The sequence below is a fragment of the Acartia tonsa genome, chromosome 13, assembly GCF_053477335.1.
Source record: "Acartia tonsa isolate MP-2025a chromosome 13, ASM5347733v1, whole genome shotgun sequence".
NCBI classification, from domain to species: domain Eukaryota; kingdom Metazoa; phylum Arthropoda; class Copepoda; order Calanoida; family Acartiidae; genus Acartia; species Acartia tonsa.
Genome location: NC_137272.1, coordinates 13665228 through 13691120, shown reverse-complemented (window position 1 = coordinate 13691120; position 25893 = coordinate 13665228). Strand labels below are relative to the sequence as shown.

General features: G+C 29.6%; 1 protein-coding gene across 1 annotated transcript in view; it reads left to right on the top strand.

Annotated features, from left to right (window-relative positions):
* Nucleotides 1–692: 692 nt before the first annotated feature.
* Nucleotides 693–25893, top strand: part of LOC145304495 (uncharacterized) — a 39815-nt gene continuing 14614 nt past the window's right edge. Inside the window, exons 1-4 of the mRNA XM_080146378.1 lie at nt 693–1250; nt 4396–4482; nt 4627–4871; nt 12322–12515. Of these exons, the coding sequence (XP_080002504.1) occupies nt 1237–1250; nt 4396–4482; nt 4627–4871; nt 12322–12515 (540 nt within the window). The 5' untranslated portion in view covers nt 693–1236. The remainder of the gene's footprint in view (nt 1251–4395; nt 4483–4626; nt 4872–12321; nt 12516–25893) is intronic.

Here is a 25893-nt window from a genome sequence, read left to right as displayed (position 1 = left end):
AGAAAACGTAATTATAAAACTTTAGGGATTAGTGTAATAAACAGTCCAATGTCCCCTCCCTCCCTGACAAGAATCACAACATCCAAAACAAGAGTTTTTGTAGTTTTTGTAAATAGTGAATTTACACTCTGTCTGTCCGTCTGTCAATCAGTCATTTAGTCCGTGTAGATATAGAGTATTGCTTTACTTGGTGTCTAAGATAGATTGCTGTTATTTTTGTAGAAATGGGTCTAACAGATGTTTTTAGGTTTTTTAAAAGAAATTATTGAAAGAAAAATTTATGAATAAAAATTTTAATAATAATGATTTAAATTTAATTGGGTGTGAAACAAGTAAATTAATTGATTCCTTACAAGGCTAACTTTATATCTAAAATTTCGCGATGTATTTATTTAAAATCAATTATACAATTAAGATAAGGCCGCTTTTGGAGACAAATTATCAAAATTAATTCCTTTTTGAAGAACGCTGTCTTTCTGAAACTTATCAAAATCTCTTAGCGACCCCCCCCCCCCCCTCCTCCGTCTCTCTCTCTCTCTCTCTCTCTCCTCTTCCCGTTCACCATTTTTTTTCTTCTCTCCTTTCCCGCTAAGAGAGAGAGAGAAAGAGTGAGATAGAGAGGGGAACGAAAAAAGGGGACGGGGGGAAATCGACGGACAATTTACAGAATATTACTTCGTTTATTTCATTTCATTCTAGGTTTGAGTTCAGTGGCGAAAGGTACCACGTTCCTACCCCGCTGAAAATCGCCAAAAGTAACCATTTTTACCGTGTTTTATTTGAAATTAATATGTAGTGCTGAAAATACTTATACAAACTAGTTTGTTTTTGTAAACAAAAGAACGCGGCAATCACGCAAGAGAATAAAAACACAAGCTTTTGCGGCGAAGAAAAGCGCCCATATTTTTCGGCGTTCAAAACATCAATTTCAAGTGAAAACAAAATTAAAAGTGAATCAAAATATTAAAAAGTGTTAAATAAAGTTAATTAAAGGAATACTATTAAGTACACGAATGTACAAACATACTAGAAAATATTATATATAAAATATTTGCACATTTTTTGTATTATGATTTTTCTTTGGTATGCTGCTGGTGACCAAATGCAATGGGGGCTGTGAGTTGTTGTGCCAATGGTGGTGAGTGGCCCCCCCTGTCGTGTGGCCCCGTGGTCCTGTGTCAGCAATGAATCAGCTATCCGCAGCTGGGAGTAATAACTGTTGGACAAACACATGTAATGAATTGCTATGAGTAAGTTAACTTCTGTTTATACAGTAGCGAGGCTATACTATAACTTCTATTGTCCGTACGTCTGCCAATAATAAACTTAAATGTACCTAAAGCTGCTTTTCAGGATAGACAGCTGTATTTTGGGGGGGAAGATTCTCTGTATTAATTAGCCAGTATATTTTTTTTTCTCTTATTCTTAAATTTCCTTATGATTCTTATGATGATTAGACACTATATAGAAACACGTCTTCCCTGTTTTAGATAATGCTTAAACGTCCGACTTTCTAAATTTTTTATTGTTGTTCTGATTTGTTGAAGTTGTTTTGTGTTTTCAACCTTTTTTATTAGTAAAATATTGTTTCTTTTGATTATTATATTATTTAATAATCAGCAGTTGGTAACAATTTCACCAACTTCTAATTATTTCAAATTACCCCTTCCAAACCCCGTTTAACATTTCAATTCGCAAACTTCTTGTTAAAACTAGAATTTCATATCTTCAAACTTTAAAAAAATGGCAAAAAATAGCTTAAATCTTTTATTATACTAGATTTTCCTAGTATTTTAAATATTTTAATCAAATATATTTACAAAGTATTAATAAAATAAGTGAAATAGCAAAGTACATGTCTATAATTTAACGGAATGTTTCCTTTAAAAAAATTAGAATTTAAGAAATCTTATTTTATCTGTAAGATTCATTTAAAAGCCCTTTTTTCGAAACTATATTTTCAAAAAACATGCTTTTAGGTTTTTTAAGAGTGCCTAGCCTCATAGACTTTAAATGATATTGGCAGAAGTTTAATGTTGAGTTTAAGAAATGAGGGAGGGAAGGGCTTGTTAATGTATATCATTATAAAAATTCAAGATTTTAGAAGCATGCTATCAAATCAAATAAACACAGGGCCAATTTTTCCCCTTCCTTTATTTTATCAATTTTTCCTCGTTAAATTAACATTTGTTTTTAAAATTATTGCATATTTGCGTATTTTTCTAATTAGGTATCAAACCAATTTTAAAATGTTGCAGAAAATTTACTTTAAAAATGATACTAATTTTGTATAGAACAATTTCTCTCTTAAATTTAGTACGTTTATCCAATAAAATTGCTGGTTAAACGATTAAAACTTCTTTTTTATTGTTATATTTCCTATATTTAAATGAACTAACTATTTATCAAACTGTTCTTTCGTTATAATGTTAGTGATGCGCTACATACATCTAAGTTTTTTATAGATTATATTTATTAATATTTCTTAATGTCAAATGCTATATTTAAATAACTTAATATATCAACTTAGCTAGACTTAGCTACGTGGATTATTTTTATCATTCAGTGAAACAAAAGAATTTTCTCTTCGACGTTTTTATTTGTGTATTTTCCTAGCTACGTATAAAGTTCACAATTTTCTTATCTTAATTTTATTCACGGGAGGTGGGGGAGGAGGGGAGGGGAGAGCTACTTACACTTTTTAACATACTTTATAAAGAAGAGATAACTATAATAAACAGGCGACAATTTATCTTAGAATTAAGTGCTTTAATTCTCATTATTAAACCGCCTTTTAATTAAAAGACTTTATCCTAAAGATTTTTCTGATATAAGCGGTTTTAAATGGATGGAGAAATTATTACCTATGTTTAAATTCTGCCTTTTGTAGCCCGTTACTTTTGGGGGAAGAAAGGGTTGTAGTAGATTTTTAATAATGATCAATCTTCTCTCCCTTAGTTTTAAGCTTTCTATTTTAAAGTATGTTAAAGAGAGGTTTTAAAACGTACTTTTAATCTTGAAGACTTAATTCCTCGAAAAGATTGGGTGTTTTATACAATAAAATGATTTATTCCACCTTCTTTTAATTAGAACTAAAGGCATTAATCAAACTAAAGTATAGAGAGCAATTTCCCTTCATCTGAAAGAGGACCGAAAAAATCTTTTGGTGATTATTTTAAGTTAGGTTAGCGTTGAGAAAGCCCTTCAAGAGATATGAACATACTTGAGAGGTTAAAAATGAGGGGTTTTCTATGTTCCACTCGTAGATTTTTGGGCAAAACCGTAAAGAAATATATAAATACGTATTAATCAAGCCATTGTTTCTTCAGATTAACGGGTGAAGATATTTTTATTTTACATAATGCAGCCGGTTTAAATATCTTTAAATGATATTTGATAAGGTTGTATCTTAGTCCTTTGCATAAGAATACCAAAATTAACACAACAAATGGGATTTCAAACCCTTTAAATAAAGTTTTAGTATGTGATTTGTAGTTTAAATTGCCTTTTAGTTTCAAATGAAAACACCTTCTTTTTAAATGTACAAAATCACTCTTAGGAAGTTATATAAAATTTATTAACTTTTTAACAGTTAAAAGGCATTTTTAGTCTTATTTCCCAAATTTTTAAGAGTGTTTTTTGAATAATAAAGCAATAAAATCCAAACTTTTCGACAACAAAAGATACTTTTCGCCACGTTAGGAACTTGAAAGATTTTTATCAGAGAACACTTTTTAAACAGATTTTGTATTGGTTCCTTCTCATAAATATAGGGATAGGTCAATGGCAATTGAATTAATCTACACCTAAATCTTACTCCTATCTTGTACAAGCTGTCAATTGTAGAATTGCATATGTTGAATTGAGGTAAAGATTGATTTTTTCTCCATAATCCTCTCCCTTTATCATGATTTCATTTTGCAGAAGTAAGATTTTAACTTTAGATAACATTATCACCTTTTTGGTCTATTTTACTTTTTTTCTGGGGATATATGGTTTATATGAGAAATTCACCAAATATAAAACTTTTAAGTTTCTCGACGCGCCGGTAGCATAACGGTAATTGGGTTGAAAGTTCGATTTAAGACATTCATATTTTCTTTTATTGATTTAAATACCTAGTACTTAAATTATGAATTTATAATAGTATTTCACAAAAACTAATTATAGGTATTTATTGATTTATTAATTTGTAGAGCATCTACTTTTTAAAGAGTTTATTAACATTAAGTTAAGTTGATTGATGGTATAAATTTTTACACATTGTCGTTATTTCATTTTGTATTTTTATTTCATAAACAGTATTTCAATTTTATTTTTATGAGCTTATTGTTGCTGCGCAACTTATGTACAAAATTATCCCATTTCTTATTTATTAATTTATTTATTTTTCAGGAGTTTAAAGATTACCGCTTTATTAACCGTGATTTTTGGAGTGATGTGTTTACCTCCTTGTAGTGGGGCAGCCAACCCACAGACTAGGTCAATTTCATGTTTATTTGCTGCTATGCCAAGCTCATGACACACATTGATAATTTGATAGAACAAACATTATTTATTAAGAAAATTTTAACGTGTACTTTTTTTTTTTAAATATTGAAATAAACATGAAATTTAAAAATTAAGGCTTTCCGCCGATTATAGAAGAGCAGCCGTTAACGATAACGGCGATATTTCCCGACTGACTGCAGCCGCCGCCGATTGGAGCGGCGGCTACGAAGACATCCAGTGCGAGACAGTGGCGTTGGCCGCCGCTGGCGGTTCGTCGCGATACTACTTGCGAAACCGTTGCGGCTCCGGACTGTTGAGCGTCGACGACCGCAAGAAAGTCGTGGTTCAAGAAACTGGTTTAACGCCCGGACACCCTGCAGGTTAATAACTCTTAATTTTAATCGTAAAGGTACTTAGTGAAAGTGTTAGAAAGACAGTTAATAAAGAATTTATTACTTTAACAAGGACAATTATATCACTAAGTAGCGAAGTTATAAGCATTATCTTGTGACATATCAAGTAAATGTAGTGTTTACATTAAAATTTATACTGCATCTGTTCGGCGGTTGCATTAATAATGTTCAGTAATGGTATAGCTACAACCTTATTTGACAAAGGGACAGACATTCTATGATTATAAAGTAGTTGCGCTACTTGATTAGTATCGAATATTACTTTCATAGGGTTAAGGTCAATCTGAACCCTAACTATTCATTTACTACTTATATATGGAGTGACTGCAATGTGGTGAATTTTATAAAATGTAAAAATTTTAACATGGGTAAAAAACACTTCCTTGTGAAAAATTTCTTTGATAAAGCATTTATTTTATCCTACTAAAATAAACGTTAATTTAATGCTGTATTTTAAAATTTGTCTGTTGTATTAAAGGAACGTCTCATAAAAGATGGATGGTCAAGGAGATAGCTTTAGGACAGTAGAACATAAAGTTCATGTTGTAATGCATGTCCATATTAACATGGATGTAGCGATATGAACACGAGTCGAAAAAAAATGATTTAAAGAAATTCATAAAAATGTCATAATTAGTGATTTATTGACAATGCCTAAAAAACGTTACATTCTGTTATAATAATCAAATGTACTTTTAACATGGACATAATTGCCTTTAAAATGTCAGGATTGGTTGTCTGATTGTTGTTATGTTTATCCCTGGTTGAATGGGCCCCCATATATTATTCATCCATTCTTATCAATTTTTATCTGATCACATAATGTTCAATTTTTACTTTCGTTTGGGGGAGTGCAACTACTCTATAGTTGTAGTATTATTGTATTTGTGTCCTGTCCGTAAGTCCATCTGGCATTAAAATGAGAAACATTTCTTCAACTAAATGGTTAATTGAAAAACAGTTCCAAACAGAACATAATTTCTGAAATGCATTGAGAAAGCCTGCTAAAACGTTTTAACTGTAAAATAAGATCGTAATTGCCGCTCTTCACATGAGCATGATTGTCCTTGTGTAGTTTTAGCAAGCATGGATGTAGTCGCACTTGTTCTATTGATAGGTTTATATGGTAGCCAATAACGATCATAACATCTTAATAAGGAAGGGTGATTAATATGTTATTAGCAGATAATAAACGGTTATTGCTGCGCCTATGTAAGTTATACCAGGGATCTAAAGGGATAAGACAATGGCTGATAAATTGATGTACATTCCCAATAATGATACACAAAATTAACCCTTCTGTAGAATTACAATTAGTCGTTGAAACTTAAGGACACTCAACTTGATAAAAGCCCTAAAAAGGTAATAAGCCAACGAATAAGAAAACGTTATTATAAAACTTTGGGGACTAGTGTAATAAACAGCCCAATGTCCCCACCCTTCCTGGTAAATTATACAGTCTTAGTGCACCAATTTAATTAGCTCCAGGTCTAATTTTGATTAAAATATCATGAATTTTACAATTTTTTAACACTGGCGGCAAGCTAAAATTATATCAGTTTTATGGTAATATATTTAATTATGCCATTTTTAGGCATTTAATTTTAATATGCAAAGATAATAAAATTATAATTACCAGTTGTGGGGTCCCAGTCATCATGTATTATTGTTGTTTTAAGCCTAACTCTAAAATTGGCTTTCTATAAAATTGCTACATCAATATATATTGGGCATATTTGAAAGGTTGAATGTTGAACTTATAAAAAAACACTTTCCAAAACTGATTGTACTATTAAATGTAGCATCTGAAACAAGTTAGATGACCGACTATTGAAAATTTTTGTGTGAATTTTTTATCTTAAATATTTTTTCCAGTGTATTTGTGTAATTAAGTGTAAGAATAGTTGAGATGATTTACAATGTCAGATTATGAAATATATATTTTTACAGAACTGAAGAAAGGTGTTTCGCTAATGTGTAAAGGTTTACAAATCTATTACTTAAAATTCTAAGCTATCAGGATTTTGAACTAATGTACCTATTCAGATTAGGGCATTTGATTGGTAAAAACCTAAAAATACAAAAAAAATTCTTTTTTGAAATGTCAAATTACATAAACACCTCTAAAATATTTCAAAGAGCAATTTATTTACAATGAGAGATAGGCAATTTTGTATTTTTACAAATAGAATAGCACCACAACAAAATTATTTTATTTTTAAGCTTTTGTAGAAACAAAGATAGATAGGGATGCATCAACAATAGCTCTTCTACCCTATCTTCTTGATAGGGGTAGGGCATGATCTATATTTGGAGTTTTTAACATTGAAGTTTGTAATAATTTTGGCATGATTCTCATTGTGTTCAACACAAGCGCAACAAACATTTTTTCTCTGCCATTAAAGTGCAGTTTTCAATTTTTATACTGTAGTGGGCGATGTAATCTAGTAATCAATAATTTATTGTTTTTAACAACCAATAAAAGAGTCTTATACTGTTTTATAATTGTATTTAAGGACAAAGAGAATGTACTGCCTTTCCTTGACCATAGAGAAGGTTGATTAACTTTATTATTTGACCCTTTTCCCTCCAAATATAGAAAACCTCCATCTTTTGCATTTGAAATGGGATGTTAGAATAAATTTTGTGCATTTTAGGATCAATCTTTTTTCAATTTATGTGAATTTGTGTTTTAAGTGTGTGAATATATCTTATATTTGTAGAATGCATTTGCCCTTTTTTAGGCTTGGCGTTATGATAATGTTTGTTTTGTTTAGTTGAAACTTTGGCAAACTTCTATAAACATGGCAATAGTTTTAAAATAATAAAAAAGTAAATCTTCAAAGAAAAAATTAAACATCCGTATTACATCTTATTAATTGTGGAAGTGTTTTTTTCTCTCTGATTGATAATAGTAATTGCTGCAAAAAATAGATCTGCAATTGGTATTGCGGTTTTAGTTGTTTAATAGACATTTTTGTTTAACAACAATTAAATTGTAAATTTTTTTAAAGCAACTGATAAAAATTAAATAATTTTTCTTTTCATTTTCTTCAATCGAATGGCCTGACATTGTCTAAAGCAAAATATTAGGAAGAACTGCTTTCCCTTTTTCCAGATGAAGTCTTTTTACTCCCCTGGTGAATGGCCACTGTGTTGCCACTACTTACATATGCATAATTTTTTTATTTTCCTTGATATTATTTTTGTTATTTATTTTGTAGTTTTCTGAAAATACTTTAAAATAAGGGGCAATAGTGGTAGGAAAATGTAAAAGGGGAAGATTTGTCCTAGTAATATAAAGTGCAACATAATTGTCTTGGTGCATTTCTCTCAGTGATTCAATTGTCTTGCGAGCGAAGATGCCGCTGATATTTATTAAGCTTTTTTTCTGCAGCGCAACTTTTGAGCCAATAACTTCGCTTTCGCATCAACTCCTCCTTCTCTTTAATATTTTGCTCTCCTTTTTATCCATATCTCTTTTTGAGTTTCTTGTTTTAAAATTTCATCAAGTTAATGGTAGATTTAATCAGCTGTATAAATTTGCGCATTTTTTGTGTATTTTTAATTAAGCAATGTCTGAGGAGGCTTGTTTGCAAATATCTCTTTATTAGGCGCCTTAGAACAAGGATAAAAACAACCAGAAAAGCTGAACAAAGTACCAAAGCTCTTAAAATCACTGATGTTAGATATGCTTTTTGTAAAAAAAATGCTTTATCAGCTTATAAATGTATTAGTTCTATGATTTAATATTGCTTTAATTGCAATTGTAAAGTTTAAGATATCTAAAATTTTAAGGATTTTCAATTTTAAGTTATTTTTTTTTCTTTTGATTTTTAGAAGTTTTTTCGATACTTTTTAGTGTTTGCATGTGGACTTCCTTGTTAAACGGATTAAAGAGAAAGGGAGCTTTTAGAGAATACTAATTAGAAGAAATCCGGATTTAAAATGTAGAATTTCAAAGGGTCTTAATTGCCCGATATTTAACCCCTAGCTTTTTATTCACATGTTTGTTTTTGTGTGTGATTTTTATTTCCACTAAAGAAACATTTAAAGGTTTGATATTTAACCTAAAAAAAGTCTTCATTACAAATAAAAATTTATTTTTAAGTTTTGAATTTAAATATAACTCAAAAGAAACCTAAGTACTTTTGTCCAAAAATACTATTCAACTAACTTAATAACGCTTTTTGTATTTTTTTTAGTTTTTTTCACTTTAAGTTTGCTTTTGTAAAACGCTTAGAATAGAATAAACACACACACAGCCCATTTTTAAAAAAAGCTGACGAGATAATTCCAAGTTATCAACCAAAGGAGAGAACTAGAAAAGTGAAAGTTCGATCCTTAAAAAATTTAAATTTTTTGTCTTTTTAAGGAATAGAAATTGTTCGATTTTCTTTGGCAATGCAAAAGGGGCCATTAGTATTAATAAGTAGACTTTGTTCTATGTTAAATGTACAAATAACTATATTTGTCAACAATTTGAGAACTTTTTAAGAATCGGACCCCTGCGGTGGTCCAGTTATCTGAGCAATTAGCCTATACAGTATACACACTGGCGCATTTCATCCGTTTTTTTTCACGATTTTTTTTGCCGGGTTAATTAACTTTTTATGCTGGCCGCCTTGAAGAAAGTTGATCAGTATTTTTGATAGGTTTTATTTACATATTTAATTATACAGGGGAGGGAGTTTTTTTTCTGAAAATAAACCAGTTTGGCAGCAACTTTTGTGTCAGTCAAAATGATAATTATTGAGACAATATTTCTTGTATAGATTTTCAGTTTTACAAAGTATAATATAATTCAAATTAGGTAGCATTTCGTTTTGTAAAGAGGATAATTTTCCAGCACATTTCTAGGAAAAATCGTCCAAGTTCTGGTAAAAATTACCATTTTAAGAAGAATCAGATTTGATATTTTTTCTATTTTAACTTGAACTGTATTAAAAATTATTATTTTACTTCTTATTAATGGTTTAATAACACATACAGGATGTTTAAAATTTTCTTTAGATATTTTGTTTACAGAACATGGTTTTTTAAAAAACATGTTTGATAAGCTTAAAGGATGTTTTTTTATAAATCTTAAGAAATAGGATCGTTCTAAATAGCTATGACACTATGGGATTAAAAAAACACCTTTTGCAGTAAACAAAAAAGTATTAACTTACGGATATTTTTTCATTTATGATTCATTTATGGAATATTAACATTTTCTTATAAATTTTTAATCTTTTAAACAAGAAATGTTTTTTTTCAAGAAAAATGGAAAGCATTAAACAAAAATCAATATTTAATTAAAATTATTATTTTTAAAGTGAATTTAAAATTTATTTAATAAAATAATACAAATAAAACCTTTTCTTAAAGACTTAATCAAATCAATAGCAATTTTGTGTTTGCTCTTGGAACATTTTTATCTTGCATTGGTGTATCCCTGTTGGCTAGGCTAGTCTATATATGAAGAGGGATCTAAAGGGATAAGACAATGGCTGATAAATTGATGTTCATCCCCAATAATGATACACAAAATTCTCCTTCTGTAGATTACAATTAATGTTTGAAACGTTTGGACACTCAACTAAATGAACCAACCAATCAAAATTTAGGTCCCAAAGGTTGTTAAGCCAACGTATAAGGAAACGTTATTATAAGACTTTGGGGACTAGTGCAATAACCAGCCCAGTGTCCACTCCCTCCCTGCTGTGTATGAGTCTATATTTTGATTAGAAAATGAGCTCCTTTCATCACATTTTGCGCGCCCTGTGTTCCGACACCTGGGGTGGGATTAGCGTAGCAATATCGTATCATAGACAGCTTTCCGCGGATATGAAAATAGTAAATTAAAAGAATAAAACCAGTATTGTTAGCCTCGAAAAGCCAAATGCTCAGTCTAATGAAACTGGTATCAAATTTATGACTTTTTATTTTAATAATCATGGAAAATTGTCAGTAATACGATGGTATACATAATTTTTCAGTATGGGGGATAACCGGTTTTTATACATCGGAAACTAATCTGTTTCGAAGCCATACTGGAATGGGGTATTCCTGTCCAGTTTTTTGTTTAGGAATGAATATTTCTTACCCGAGGGAATAAATGATGGACCGATTGGTCATCATTTATTCACGAGGGTAAGAAATATTCATTCCTAAACAAAAAACTGGACAGGAATATCATTCTCATTTAAACAAAAAATCATTTTTATGCTAGTAAAATGTGGTTTAATTTTGGTTTTTAAATTTCATTTATTTCCCTGGTATAATTTTTCTTTCTTTTAGTAATTAATAAAAATTCTAAAATCTTCCAAAAAAAATAAAAATCTTCTAAAATTGATACCCGGGATATAAATGATCATACCCGGGAAATAAATGAATATTTACATCAACTATTTAAGGGGTCGTTTATATGGGAATGATCATTCTTATGCCATGTAGTTTTTAAAAATGATAAATATGCAACCTAGAGCCAAAATGCTTTAAGGATTATTTAAGGGGAGAATATATACCTATCTAATATATAATACTTGCTAAAAAAAATGTCTAAAACCCTTCTTGAAAATATCCCTTTTTTGTGAATTTGAGCCCACACCCCAATACAGCCTCTCTTTTTTTGCACCCATTTTCAATTTCCAGCGAAGCATAATTTTAATTTTAAACACGATGAAAAATTGGTTCAAGGGTCAGTCTAGTCAGTTTTGTTTGTTTTTCGGTTATTTAGACCCTTTGAGTGTTATTGGTTTTAAAAGGGATAGTTCTAAGATGGGCATTTATTGAGATTAGCTTAGCAAAGGAGTATTCTTAATGCTTTTTTGTTTTTAAAAGGTAAGCCTTAAAATACCATTACTAATTTCAACTTAAACCCTGTTAATGAAACAATCCCTTTGCATATTAAAACTATTGTAAAAAGACAAAATCAACTTTTTAAAATTAACTAGGTAAAATATAGCATGAGTGTCCTTTTAAATGATTGTACGAATTCCTTTTTCTCATGCAAATTTTAGCACATCGTCTCTCCCTCGTATCTATCTATTTATCCACTTTTATCTACCTATTTATCTATTTTTCAAGTCGTGTTAAAATACACTGTTACATGACCTTTTGGGGATTTTTTTGGCTAATTTTATTTAAGAAATTAGCAGATTTGAATATGTATTTTTGCTATTATTTTATTTGAAAGAAAGGACAATGGCAGAAATTTTAATCTTTACCAGCATTGTTCGGGGAAAGATTAATTTTTCGTCAATTTTCCTATTCCTGACTTTTTTAGGGTAAGTTTTTACATATTTAAATATATACTTTCCTTATTTTTCGTAGCGCTGATACTTCATAATAAGAGTGTCTCCAAACGTATTAAACACATTTCATTTTCTGTATCACAGTCTACTGTTTTGTTTGATAATAGTTTTATTTTCAGCTGTTATCATCAAAGAAGTGTGCAGCCGCAGGAGTGACTACGAGACCGCTGACGCTTGGAAACGGCGGCGGCGGATTGAGCAGAGCGGCGGCGATGAGATTGTGACGGTTGCGGGGCGGCAGTTTGTCCGCTACCGCCATCATGCCTCCAAACGATACGTCTGTTTTGACCGGCGTGGCCGAGTTCGTGCTGTGGTAAGTCCGTCTTATTTGCATTCCTAAGTAGCGAAGCTACTCTATACACTAATTTTTCTGTTCTTATTTAATCCTAGCTGGTAAAAAAATTAAAATTGTTAATTTAACCCTTTCAAGGGTGGGAATAAAGTCCTTATTTAACCCCTTACCAAGTGGGGTGGGGGAGTTATTTTAGGAGTTCCGCACCATTTAACACTATTTTCCAAATTCACACACACACACACACACATGAATTAAAGAATCGTTTCCTTTTACAATTATATATTTTAATAAGAATTAAGAGAACGGTAAAATTTCTGAATTTTTTTTACTTTTTTTTACAATTTATTTTTGATTTCTTTGATTAAGTAATGATTCTTTGTTTTTAGCAAATACAGTAGGAATTAGTTATATTTTACAATAACCTATGTAAAAAATATACATAAAAATTATTTTTGTAAAATAAATACCTATCCTAACGAAATATACTTATACCTAAATCCCTATATAAATATTATATAATGATAATGTATTATTCTTAACGAATAAAGATATCAGTAAATCATTATTTAAACCTTTTTAATGGGAAAACGCCTTTAATATAATAATATTAGTTACTTATTAGTAGCGAAGCTACTACATCATCCTGTCTGTCTGTTCGTCCATTAGGTACTATGTTATTTACATATAGATAGGAATTGTATGGGGGAAAATGGGATTTTCTCGGCTTCTATTAACTATAGATTTCTCATATCTCATCAGAACATTTTCAATTATTTGGTTTCGCTAATTAGGGAAGTTTTGTTCTTGTAAGGTGTAAAAATCAATATTTAAGTAACTTTTATGTATTTTTATATGTTAAACTACTTTAGCCATTAAAAAATTTTAAAAGTAGTCTTAATTTTTCGATAAAATACTTTCTTTTTACATAAGACTACGAAAGATTTTATGTAGGAGGGGGTTGAATATATATTGTATAATAAGCAAAAAAATGATTTGAATGTAGGTGAATATTATTTAAGGGATTTCTCCATTTGAAAATCTGTCATTTTTTAAAGCGAAGATTCTCTTTAACTAGGATTTGTCTATCCGTTTAGGTAGAGTTATGAAAATGCTTAAAACACTTATACGACCCTTTAAATGCATATTTTCTCGAATTTGTATACTTAGGAAGGGGATTTAAATTGCTGTACAATAGTTTTTTTATTCTATTTCATAAATTTTTTCTTGCTGTGCTACTTATATACAAATTATTCCGTGTCAACCACACATTTTTGAAATTATTACATAAAATATCAAATATTTCTTTTGAATTTTTGTTTAATTACATAACATTATCATGTATATTAAATGAAATAATTTTATTTTTCAAAAAAAGGATGAAAATGGCAGTGTTATATTTCAAGGACTGGCTGGAATAGGACGTACAGATCCCATAGTTATATGGTAGCTTCGCTACTAAAAAATCAATAATACATATATTGTTTGTTTTTAAGTTTGATATCTTTTGTTCATCTAAATTAAAACTTAAGGGTTCACGCTGTTTATTCAATTTCGAGCATTTGCTACCCCATCTAACTACCCCCCCCCCCCCCTTTCCTCATTTTATTGTTTTAAGGGTTAAAATAAAATTCTTTACAGGGGGTTAAACAATCTTTATTAATCCAAAATTTGTCCTTTCACATCAAAAAAATTAAAACCCTTGTCGCATGAAAAAAAAAGAAATTACGCGAATAAATCCTATTTTTTAATTACAGTAGTCTAAATAAGTCCGATTTTAAAACAGATTATGTGTTTTATAATAAGAGGCTTTGCAAAGATGAAAATTATTGAAATTCATTAAAGCAATGCCTACCTTATAATTAAACCTAAGTTTGTCCCTCCTCCAACCCATTAGTCCTGTACCCAAAATAGTTCTTTAAGCCCCCTTGAGAAACAAATACTAATTATATGGGGTTATGGGGGTGGGGGATTTGAATTTTTAATTTGTTAGGGGGGAGGGTTAAAATTATCATTATCTTAAGTTTGTGATAATTACTAGGCTTTTTAATTTTTTTTATTTACAAAAAGAACTTTAAAAATAAAATATTGCTAGAATACGCAATTCACAATCCGAAAATTCACAACAACAAAAAACAAGAATCCGCAATCCACGGATTAATCCGCTATTTTTTTTTTCGGATTTTTGTAAGAATCCGAATCCGACCACAAAATTGGACGGATTGCCAACACTATTTTTCATTTATTTAGATAAAAAGAAGTAGAGAAACGAAAAGAATTTCATATCAAACTATGACTATAAACAGTTATTTAATAATGTTACTATTCATCATGATTCACTTTAGGGACGTACGCATGGACGGACAAACTTAGTAGAGTTGCTACGCTACTATGTATAGGGCGATAACAAATAACGGTAAACCTGCACATTGCTCGAAGTTGATATAAAATAATTAGATGGTACCTACAACATAACATTTTACAAGTCCTCAATCATTCTGTATACATCTGGATTAGGTATTCAATAATTTTCAATTTATGTAGAGCATATTAGGGTTTGGTAGTTTTTATATCAAATATTTATTTAAAACTGTAAATTTAGGCATTTAGCGAAATATTAAACGCCTGCTGATTGTCTGGGGGTGTCAAATTTGACCTTGTCCCATATCATATATTGTTCTCCACTGCCGTTATGTCAGACACAATAAATTACCATGTACAGTTAGGACTTATAGACAAAGGTCTGACCTAATATACTTTACATGGAAAGAACACCAATATTAAAAGGTGAAAATTTGGGGGATGAGGTACTAAATAATAAACTCAAATTATAAGGTTCGAACTCGCATACATCATGTCTGTCTGTCCCTCACATTAATATATTCACAATTTTTCAATTATATAATATTTACACACCCCGCTTATTTGCTTATTGGTTATATTTTCATGAGATTTTTTTTTGGTTATTTCCACAAAAAAAGTTATTTGTTACGACTTATTACCAATGTTATTTCTATTTCAAATTATTTAGCTTAGGTCAATATACTACAAATTTTGAATGGTTCCTTAAATATATAACAATAAACTTTTAGAGTTTAATAACCTTAAACTAAAATGTAATGTTTTATTAAAAGTTGACCCTAGAAATCAAATGAAGTGTTTTGATAAACTTTGAATATAGAAAATATCTAAATGATTGATTTCTCTATGAAAAAGGGGGTTGGGGGCGTGATGGATAAAGAGTTAAAGGATGTTAGGGGTTGGTGGGGGGGGGGGGAGGCTAATATAACAATCACTTAACATAGAATTTTTATATAAAAGGATGTAAGGGGTTAAATATATGGGGAGGGTGTAATTTATTTATAATCAAAGTGTTTTCAATGAAAAAGGGGGCGGAGTTTTTGGTCTGTGCCATGTTCATACAGAAATTAGACAGCTGCTTTATATGCAGGAGCAAGTGAATTTAATTATTTTTATTCAATTTTTCCCAAAATTTTTTTTATCAACAGACATAATATTTTATTATGTTGATTGTTAATGTAAGAACTAAAAAAAAAAAATTTCATCATTATTTAAAATAGTTTTTTTAATTGCAGAATGATAATTTTTAGTCAGATAATTGGACTTTGTTATCTTATATGAATAATTCAAATTAAATACAATTAAAGGATTATGACTAATTTCTGTTTATTACCAAAACATATATTAATAGTGCTTAAATTAGTAAAAAGTACAGGGATGGGGGGGGGGGGACATTGAGCTGTTTATTATCATAGTCTTCAAAGTTTTATAATAACTTTTCATTACTCGTTGGCTAAATAATTTTGGGGACTTTGGTGAACTTTGATTGGTTGATTCATTAGTTTAAGTGTCCAATCGTTTTAACCACTAATTTTAATCTCAAAAGTGGTAATTTCATGTATCATCATTGGGGATGTACATCAAGTTATCGGCAATTGTCTTATCCCTTAAGATCCCTGAAGATAACTATAATAAACTAAGGTAAATAAATAGTTAGAGATTAATTTCAATTACCTCCCCCAATAAAAATGAATGTTAAAAAACAAAACCAGCATGCAATTTATTTGTGGGTTTTAAAATTATTGTTTTATTTTTTATTAACTGTCCTAACTGACACTGATTAAAACACTGATTTTCAAAGTATATTTTATGATCTTATTTTAGATTAATTTTATCTTTTTTTGTTCTCAAATAACAAATTTGTTTCGGTAGGATTTTTACGAATATCAATATTTCCATTTTTAATTAAATCACAACAAATTCTTCCTTTATTCATTAAAATTTTAAAAATTCAAATAAAAATAAAATACTTAACCCAGCAGTGAATTTTCTCTAACAATAATGCGCTAATGGTTTTAAACTATGGGAGAATATTGTTTGCTTGAAACTTGTAAATGAATTCCTAAATGGATTGGTGTAGTGCCGCTGATTAGCAGACAAACAAACGGAACAATTTGACCGCTGAGTACTCCACCCCTCCCTTCCTTACACCATCTTGAACATGATGCCCCCCCCCTCACTCCCCCTCCTGCTGTTAGTCAGGAAATGTGTATAATAGGGGCGGAAAGAGTGTGTTAAGCTGCATGCCCAAATTTGTACCACCCGTAAGGCAGGGAGGTGACATTAGACTGTAAATTACGCTGGTACACAACGTTTTCCAAACTCATTTATTCATTGGTTTGCTTAAAATCTTTTGAGTATTTTTATGATGGGTTGATTTAAACTCTCAATGTTTAAACTTGTCAACAAAAATTTATTCTAAATAAGGGGTAATTTTGTTGTTTATCATTGGGGATGTACCGTTCATTGTCATATCCCTTAAGATCCCTTATAAAGGATTAAAATAAAAATTCTTTATATGATTAAGATACCATAGTTTTAACTATTTACCTTTTTTGCTAATAAAAAAGAATTATTTTACAAAAAAAAATGATCACATTTAGACCAAAGTGTGGAAAAATTTTTCATAAAAACAACACACCTTGTCTTTGACCAAATCCCAATACATTGTGTCATCCGCCCGGCCCATTAGTTGTTTTGTGGTTCAATGGTCGGTCAACCCATTTTCCTTCCTGTTGCATTTTCCCTCCCCATTTCTCTGTCTTTCCCCCACACTATGGGAAAAAATATATGATTTGCGGAATTTTGAAATTGAACTAGGGCATGCTAAAATTAAAAAATGTAAGAAAATATTTGCTTTATTTAATACTTAAACTTTTAAAATATATTTAGGTTTTAGTAAAATTCCTATAATAATCTACTGTGGATCTAAAAACCGCCCATTTCCGCTCTATATTGTCCTTAATCCGGTCCCCATTGAGGTCAAATTTGGGTCTATTTGTTCCCAATCAATTATACAATACATTCGGATTAAAAGGAGGGCAGTTGTAAAATTTTGGGTGGGGTTATATGATCATAAATCCCCTCCCCATTTTTGGGGTAAGGAAAAAGTTTTTCTCAATTGTGTTGCATGTTTGGATTTGACTGACGGTCAACTGTCCTGCTTTCAAAACAAGGGGGGGGGGGGCCACCCACTAAAATGCCAACCACCCATCTCCTCCTTAATATTTTTCTTTTGTGGTTAAGGAAACATTAGCTAATGGACAGCTGAATATAAACCTTGGGACAATGGCTGTGAGACTTTCAAATAAAGATGTCTTCAATGCTTCTTAAATACAAGTACAAGTACCTTGATTTAGTATTATACAGGGATAAGACAATTGCCGATAAATTGATGAACATCCCCAATAATGATACGCAAGTTTACCCCTTCGGTATATTACAATTAGTGGTTAAAACGTTTTGACACTTAATTTAATGAACAAACCAATCAAAATTCTATAAAAGTCTCCAAAGTTGTTAAACCAACGAATAAGAAATTGTTACTAGAAAACTTTTAGGACTATTTTAATAAACTTTTGTTGTCGAAATATTCTAAACATTTTAATCCTAACTTAATTTACAAAGCAACTTTGTAGAATTAAAGTATATATGTTAAAAGTACAAAAAGGTTCTTAAAGTGACAACGTAGATTTGAAGATATTCTTAACTAGTTTTTGTTCTTTTAATGTATATTTTTCCCCCCAAGAATAAATGAACATGTAAAAAGTCTCTGAAAAAATATTTTGTAGGAGTTTGAAATTTAAACATAAAATAAGTTTTACCAGAGAGAGGGGACATTGGGCTGTTTATTACACTAGCCCCCAAAATTCATAATCCGCTTTCTTATTCGTTGGCTGCACAACTTTGGGGACTATAGTGAATTTGATTAGTTTGGTTCTTTTACTTGAGTGTTCAAACGTTTCTAATACTAATTTTAATCTACAGAAGGATTAATTTTGTGTATCATCATTGGGGATATGTATCAATTTATCGGCCATTGTCTTATCCCTTTAGATCCCAGAGATTTTAACCATTATTTAAAAAGATTATTTGAATTTTTTAAACCAGTTAATTTTCTTCTCAGCCCTGATATTTGGTACCTATACATACATATATGGTATAATGTTCTTTGCATTGTATGACATATCAATTAGGACCTAATTAAGAATAAAAATTATTTACCTCTTAAAGCATTTTCCCATTTAAATTGCATAAATAATACTGCCGCCCCTCCCCCCCCCCCACTCTGATTCAGAGAGAGGACAAGTTTTATAATAATGTTTTCTTGTTCGTTGGCTCAACAACTTTGGGGACTCTAGATAATTTTGATTGGTTAGCTCATTAGGTTGAGTGTTCAAACGTTTTAAACACTAATCTTAATCTACAGAATGGGGTAATTTTGTGTATCATCATTGGGGATGTACATCTATTTATAGGTCATTGTATTTTCCCTTCATCCATCTACAAATGTTTATTATTTGCTTTCGAAATAAAGAAGATTTTTGTCTTACAATATTATGAAACAAATTGTAAGCTTGCATATTAATTGCAATAACGTTACCGTTTTCGAGATTTTTTTTTAACGTAAAAAAGGTAAATAAGTATTACTCTAAAAGGGTCCAAATGAACCAAACCAAAAAGTTCTCCTTTTCTAACCCTATAAAGTACTGATAAGATATCTCACAAAAAGTGTTTTTGCTCGGGCCATAGTTTTTTTTTGCATTTAAATGTGCATTAATTTAGCACACGTGGTGAGAGTAAAACATTGCAAAGCCAGGCATAAAAGGAACAGTAATTTAAAAATCAGAGAGAGAGGACAATGGGCTGTTTATTATACTAGTCCCCAAAATTTTATAAAAACGTTTTCTTATTGGTTGGTTTAACAACTTTGGGGCCTTTAGTGAATTTTGATTGGTTGATTCGTAAGTTGAGTGTTGAAACGTTTCAACCACAAATTTCAGTATACGGAAATAACTTTTAAATCTATTCATCTTTTTATCTAAAATTATTTGCATATTTCTTAAAGCCCTGAAAAACGCATAGTTACACATTGCAAATTTTAGTTATGCAAAAATTATTAACAATTAAAATAATCTTTTAATTTTTAATATATATTATCTTAATTTAGAGAGCTTACAACTTGAAGATAAAGGGTAGTGAAATTAAAATTCCTTTAATGCATTGATAAAGATTTCACTAAGTTTCAAATAACAAATGTGTACAGTTTTGACGCCTCTAGAGACCATGTTAACTATAGACTATAGACTAATCATAAAGTTTTTAAAAATAAATTAACATGGTAGGTTGTGTCAAAAATCATTGGTAAATTTTACATTTTTATTAATGTTGTAATCTTTGACAAGGACAAAACTGTTGATTAAAGTCTAATATTGTTGGTAAAAAAGGTTGTTGGAATGAGATGCAGTATAGAATTTAAATAGACACACCCTACCCTACAGTACTAGCATAACCAATATATGGGACACTCATTAGCATTAACTTTTATGTTAATTTTTTATTTTTAAAATAAATTCTACATTTTAGTCATTTTCTCTACAAGTATGATAGTTAAATCACACTATTTTCACTATTTTAATGGGATTTTTAATTTTTAATTGAAAATATTTTTAGATTTACATTTTTACATATTTTTTGAGCTAGCAAATAAAAAGGAAAAAAGGAGTGCCCCTTTCTTGGTTTAAGTTAAATACCACTGAGTACAAAAATGTGTAAAGTCACACATCTGCTTAAAGTAAATAAGAACAATTTATTAAGACTAAATATTTTAATTAGAAAAAAAGTTGGGTTTCATTTTCAATTTAGTATTTCTTGATTTTAGTTAGATAAGGTTTTGATTTAGCTTGAAAGTATAGTTTTATAATTTGTTATTTTCTTTTTTTTAAATATGATTGTTTATTTACAATAAAAATATGTTATTTCCTTTTATAATAAGATGAAAACGGTGATAAGATTTGCTTGAATAATAAATATTTCTCTGTACAATTATACATATATTTTTGGTGTAAAAAATACTCCCAAATAAGTATATCTATAATATCAATCTCCCCCCTCCCCCCCGAATACTTATTGTTCAAGCTTCCTTTCTCCAAATATATCTTACTCTCGTTTTCCCTTTGATTTTTGATTGAGGGCAAGTTCGCAGGGATCTAAAGGGATAAGACAATGGCTGATAAGTAAATATATATCTCCAATGATGATACACATAATTATCCCTTCTGTGGATTATAATTAGTGGTTGAAAAGTTTGGATACTCAACTTAATGAACCAACCAATCAAAATTTGATAAAAGTCCCCAAAGTTGATTAGCGAACAAATATGAGACTAGTGCCCCCTACCTCGTATTAAGACACTTTAAAACTAGCTTTATGTTTATATCTTTAAAAAAAATGCTGGTTTTCAGTCAAATTTGGAAGATATCAATTCTTTTATGTAATGCCAAATAAAAAAACAATTTTTGTTTTTGGAACATTTTGTTTTATGGAAAAAAATATTAAAAAAAGAATAGGTTAGAATTTGTACATTATTTTAGACACTGAAAAAAATTATTTTTAAAAGCTTTATAATTATTTTATTACTCTTATATTTAACAAATATATATTTATTTTTCTGTTAATTCATCTTATTTAGGATATTTTAAACAAAAAAAAATAAAAAAGTTCTCACAAAAAAAACTTTTTTAGAGTGTGTGATATTGTGATTGTTATTACTAATGTGAAAATGATTGCAGGTCTAAGCATTTTTACGGCCTACTAAAAATTGCTTCATATGAAAAAGATTGAGTCTAATTTTTCTTTTCTTTTTAAGTAGCGTTATTGACAAAACCTTATCATGATTTTTCTCTATTTCATAACTTGGTATGTTACAAATTTTTTTAAGAGGAAAAACCTCAAAGACCAATACATTACTTATATAATATCCATAAAATTATATAAAGTAACTCTAAACTACCTCTAATATGTTAAAATTTTGTATTTCTGTTGTACCCCCCTCCTCTGCTTTGCTTTTCAGGGTGGGAGGGGACATTGGGGTGTTTATTACACTAGTCCCCAAAGTTTCGTTTTCTTATTCGTTGGCTCAACAGCATTGATGACTTCAGTGAATATGATTTTTTGGTATGTAAAGTTGAGTGTCCAAACGTTTCAACCACTAATTGTAATCTACAGAAAGAATAATTTTGTGCATGATCATTGGAGATGTGAATCAATTTATTGGCCATTGTCTTATCCCTTTAATGCCTGAGCAGTAGTAGTAATGTCGTTGAGATTATCAAAATTGTCTTCAAATTCTCTAATTGGCCTTTATCACTTTTTTAAAGAAAAAAAGAAAAATTTAGATTTTTAACAATATTTTTTAAGTTTGAAAATTGGTTAAGCTATCTCTGCATAGGTTAACCTGATCCAAAATTTAATTATTAAAGAAAAAAAGACACTTTTCTTTCAATTATTCAGCCCCAAATAATTCCTATGTAATTTTCTTTTTATTCTCAAATAAATCAGGGAGGGAGGGGACAATAATGGTTCATTTTATTACAACAATCCCCCCCCCCCTTGAATTTATAAGCTTTACAAGACACTTTGGGGGAAGATTTATTTATCTTCTATTATCGCATCCCTACTTCCCTTGCCTCAAGTACTGTTAATAGAAACAAATTATTGCAATAATAATATATACTTAAAACAACAGATAATTTTTGGGTGCCTTTTTTCAAAACTGCCATTTCGTTTACATTGAATTTTTTTGATAAATGATAAAAAAATTAAGCACTTTGAAAGTTTATAAAAGAAGCTAGCATTTCTAGCAATTCTAACCTTACCTACCTTAAAATTTAGATTTTATTAAAATTATTTGCAGGTTTTTAAAAACATCCATTTTTTCATCAGATTTTGATCTAGATAGATTTTGACGCTGGTAGAGGCAAACATCGTAATTTTAAAACAACTTATAGCAGCCTAAATTTTTAGTGCATGTTTTAAAAAAATCTTAAATTACACAAAAATGTAATAATCCATTCAAATATGGCTTAAGGTTAATTTAAAATAAAATCCGCCATTTTTTACTTGTGCAGTTTGTACATTACAATATATCTTTATAAAGAATTAAATTTCAATGTATAAATTAAGATTTTTTTGATTGATTGCCTCGGGTTTTTCCAATATCAATCTTATAGTGCAGTTTGCAGCCATTAGAGTTATCAAAAAATCGACTAACTTAAAATTATTTTTGGCGCATTTAGTTTTTCTTACAAAATATAAATTTCACAGAATAATAGTGTAAAACCTATTAGATTTTTTTGACAATAATAAGAGTTTAAAATACTCTAATGTCCTCTGATAAGTGCAATATTATTATTGTAATGTTGTGCCTATAAAGGCTATTTTCAGAAATGTTTTATTCAATGGAATCACATAAGATGTTTGTCTAATCTTACTTTATATCTGATGTGATAAAATGTCTTTGGAATTGGCCCTAGCCTGGCGCCATCCATTCCAATAAAATCCGCAAAAATTATGATTGGAAAAAAGCGCGGGAAAATTGTACAGTGCGGCGCGCGCACAAATTGCCGCGTATTTTTTTATGTTCAATGCCCAATATTTGGTGATGAGTGATTGTTATTGTGTTTTAAGTAGCGCAGCTACTCTAAGTATTGTTCTTTAGATTTTAAACCTATAATAGGACGATTTTTATGCTTTAAAACAGTTGATTGACCATTTTGGTCGTTCTTGTTTGTGTAAGCTATTGTAGATGATCCATATATCCATATTTGGAGGTATTATTGTTCAATGCTTTTTTGATCTATTGTGTTACATTGGTAAAAAGAAAGGAATTATGAAAAAATATGTGTACAGTTTTTTTTATCCCTCTGACAAATCGTTAGTATCGTTGCTACCCTATAATTGTATTCTTTATTTATTGATAATAACTGCCAAATCAGAGAAAATTGTTGGCCATCAATGCGATGATTACAAAAAAACAGATAGCACTTAAACTATTTTATTTAATACGTGTTTTTTTGCTAGAATCGAGAAAAAAGGCCTTAAGCAATGTTTTGAATTTAAAGTTACCATTAAAATGTGCTAATTTGATTTAAAAGGTAAAAATCATACTTGAATTTTAATGTCAAAAATTGTAGAAATTGCTCAATTTGTTTTAGAATTAGGTAGACATGAAATCTTGAGGGCCTAAAAAGGGCTAAAGGAATAGATAAAAAGTGTTATCTTAAGTATCAACTTAGTATTTAGAAAATGTATGTATATGTAAGAATACTGTTTTTTTCCTTTTTTTAACAATAACAAATAAAATGAAATTATCAAACTGTCAATTTTTACCAATCTTTTTTTCTCTGAGTCAATTTAAATGTAGAAAATTCTTACAATTCTTTTTGTTTTACATGGATTTAGGGCCTAAATATTTTAAATTCTTGATTTTAATTTCAAACAGTGAAATTTTTTAACCTTTTAAAATTATTAAATCAAATATTGGTTGATTAAAATATACAAAAAAAAGTCAATTTCTTTTATTTACTTGTAAAAAAAGAATGAGAAATGATAGTGATGTAAAAAAAGGGCTTATTATATATTCTAAAATGGTCTTGGGATAATCTGTTACTTTGTCATTTTATACAGGGATAAGACATTGGGCTGTTTATTTCACTAGTCCCCAAAATTACATATTAATTTTTTTATGCGTTGGGTACTTATTTTAGAAGTTAAGTGTTCTAATCTTTCAACCCCTAATTGCAAACTACAGAAGGGGTAATTTTGCTTATACATTAGGGATGTACTTCAATTTATCTGCCATTGTCTTATTTCTTTAGATCCCTGCATTGGTCGGCAAGTATATTTGTATGAGATAATGCTTTGGTAGATAGGAAATATTGAAAAAAAGTTGTATATTCTTTTAACTCTCATTGACATCTCCCTCCCTGCATTCTGTGCCATGGATTAGAATATTAAAATACTTGGACATTCTAAATCTTTCTAAAAATAGAAATGAAATCTTTATTAGTTAAGAGGGTTACAGACGATAGGAATATTTACAATAAAGTTGAAAAAATAAAATTCTTCCCATTTTTTGGAATTATCAAAAACTTTTTTCTAGCCTTTAAGTAAAAAAAAAAAGACTAAACTAAAGATTTTTATTAAAATTTTGGTGTAGTAAGAATCATTTAAGTTAATTTAACAACAAATATTCTTAAATTTCTCTTGAAAGCAATTTCAAACTTAAGTATTTACATAATTTAAATTTCTTATTTTAAACGGAACATTCATTATGACATATGAATGGGGTGTGAGGGGGAGGGGGTCTGATGAATAATTGAATAATGGTTCCTTTAAGCAAAATACAGTTTATTTACATTTACATATAACTTAAGGTTTGATTAAAACATTTTTAAGGTGTAAAAAGTTCAGGGTTTCTAAAGGTTATAAAAGACAATTGCCGATAAATTGATGTACATTCCCAATGATGATACCTAAAATAACCCCTTCTGTAGATTACAATAAGTAATTGAAACTTTTGGACACTAAACTCAATGAACCAATAAATCAAAATTCAATAAAATATATAATATTTATAATACTTTGGGGACTAGTATATTAGATCCAACCTAAAATTACTCCTTTGAAAAATAAGTGAAAGTGTATGTACATGTTTATGGCATTTATCCGCTGGCGGTTTGTCAATGGGATATTTCATTTATGCACACTTACTCCCCCCCACCCACCCTCCCCCATAAATGACCGAAATTTTTTCACCAAATCACCCCCCAAAATTATGTAACATGCATATATAGTATAAACTACATATCACCATACCAAAAATTGTTTCTACAACTGTTTTAAATTTAAAATAACATTACACTTGTAGCCTAAAATCCTTCTGTTATACTTAAACGTTTGTGTAACTGATTGTCATTGGGAATCATCAAAACAGTGTATATAACACCTGGTACTGTAAGAATTTTAAGCCATGCAG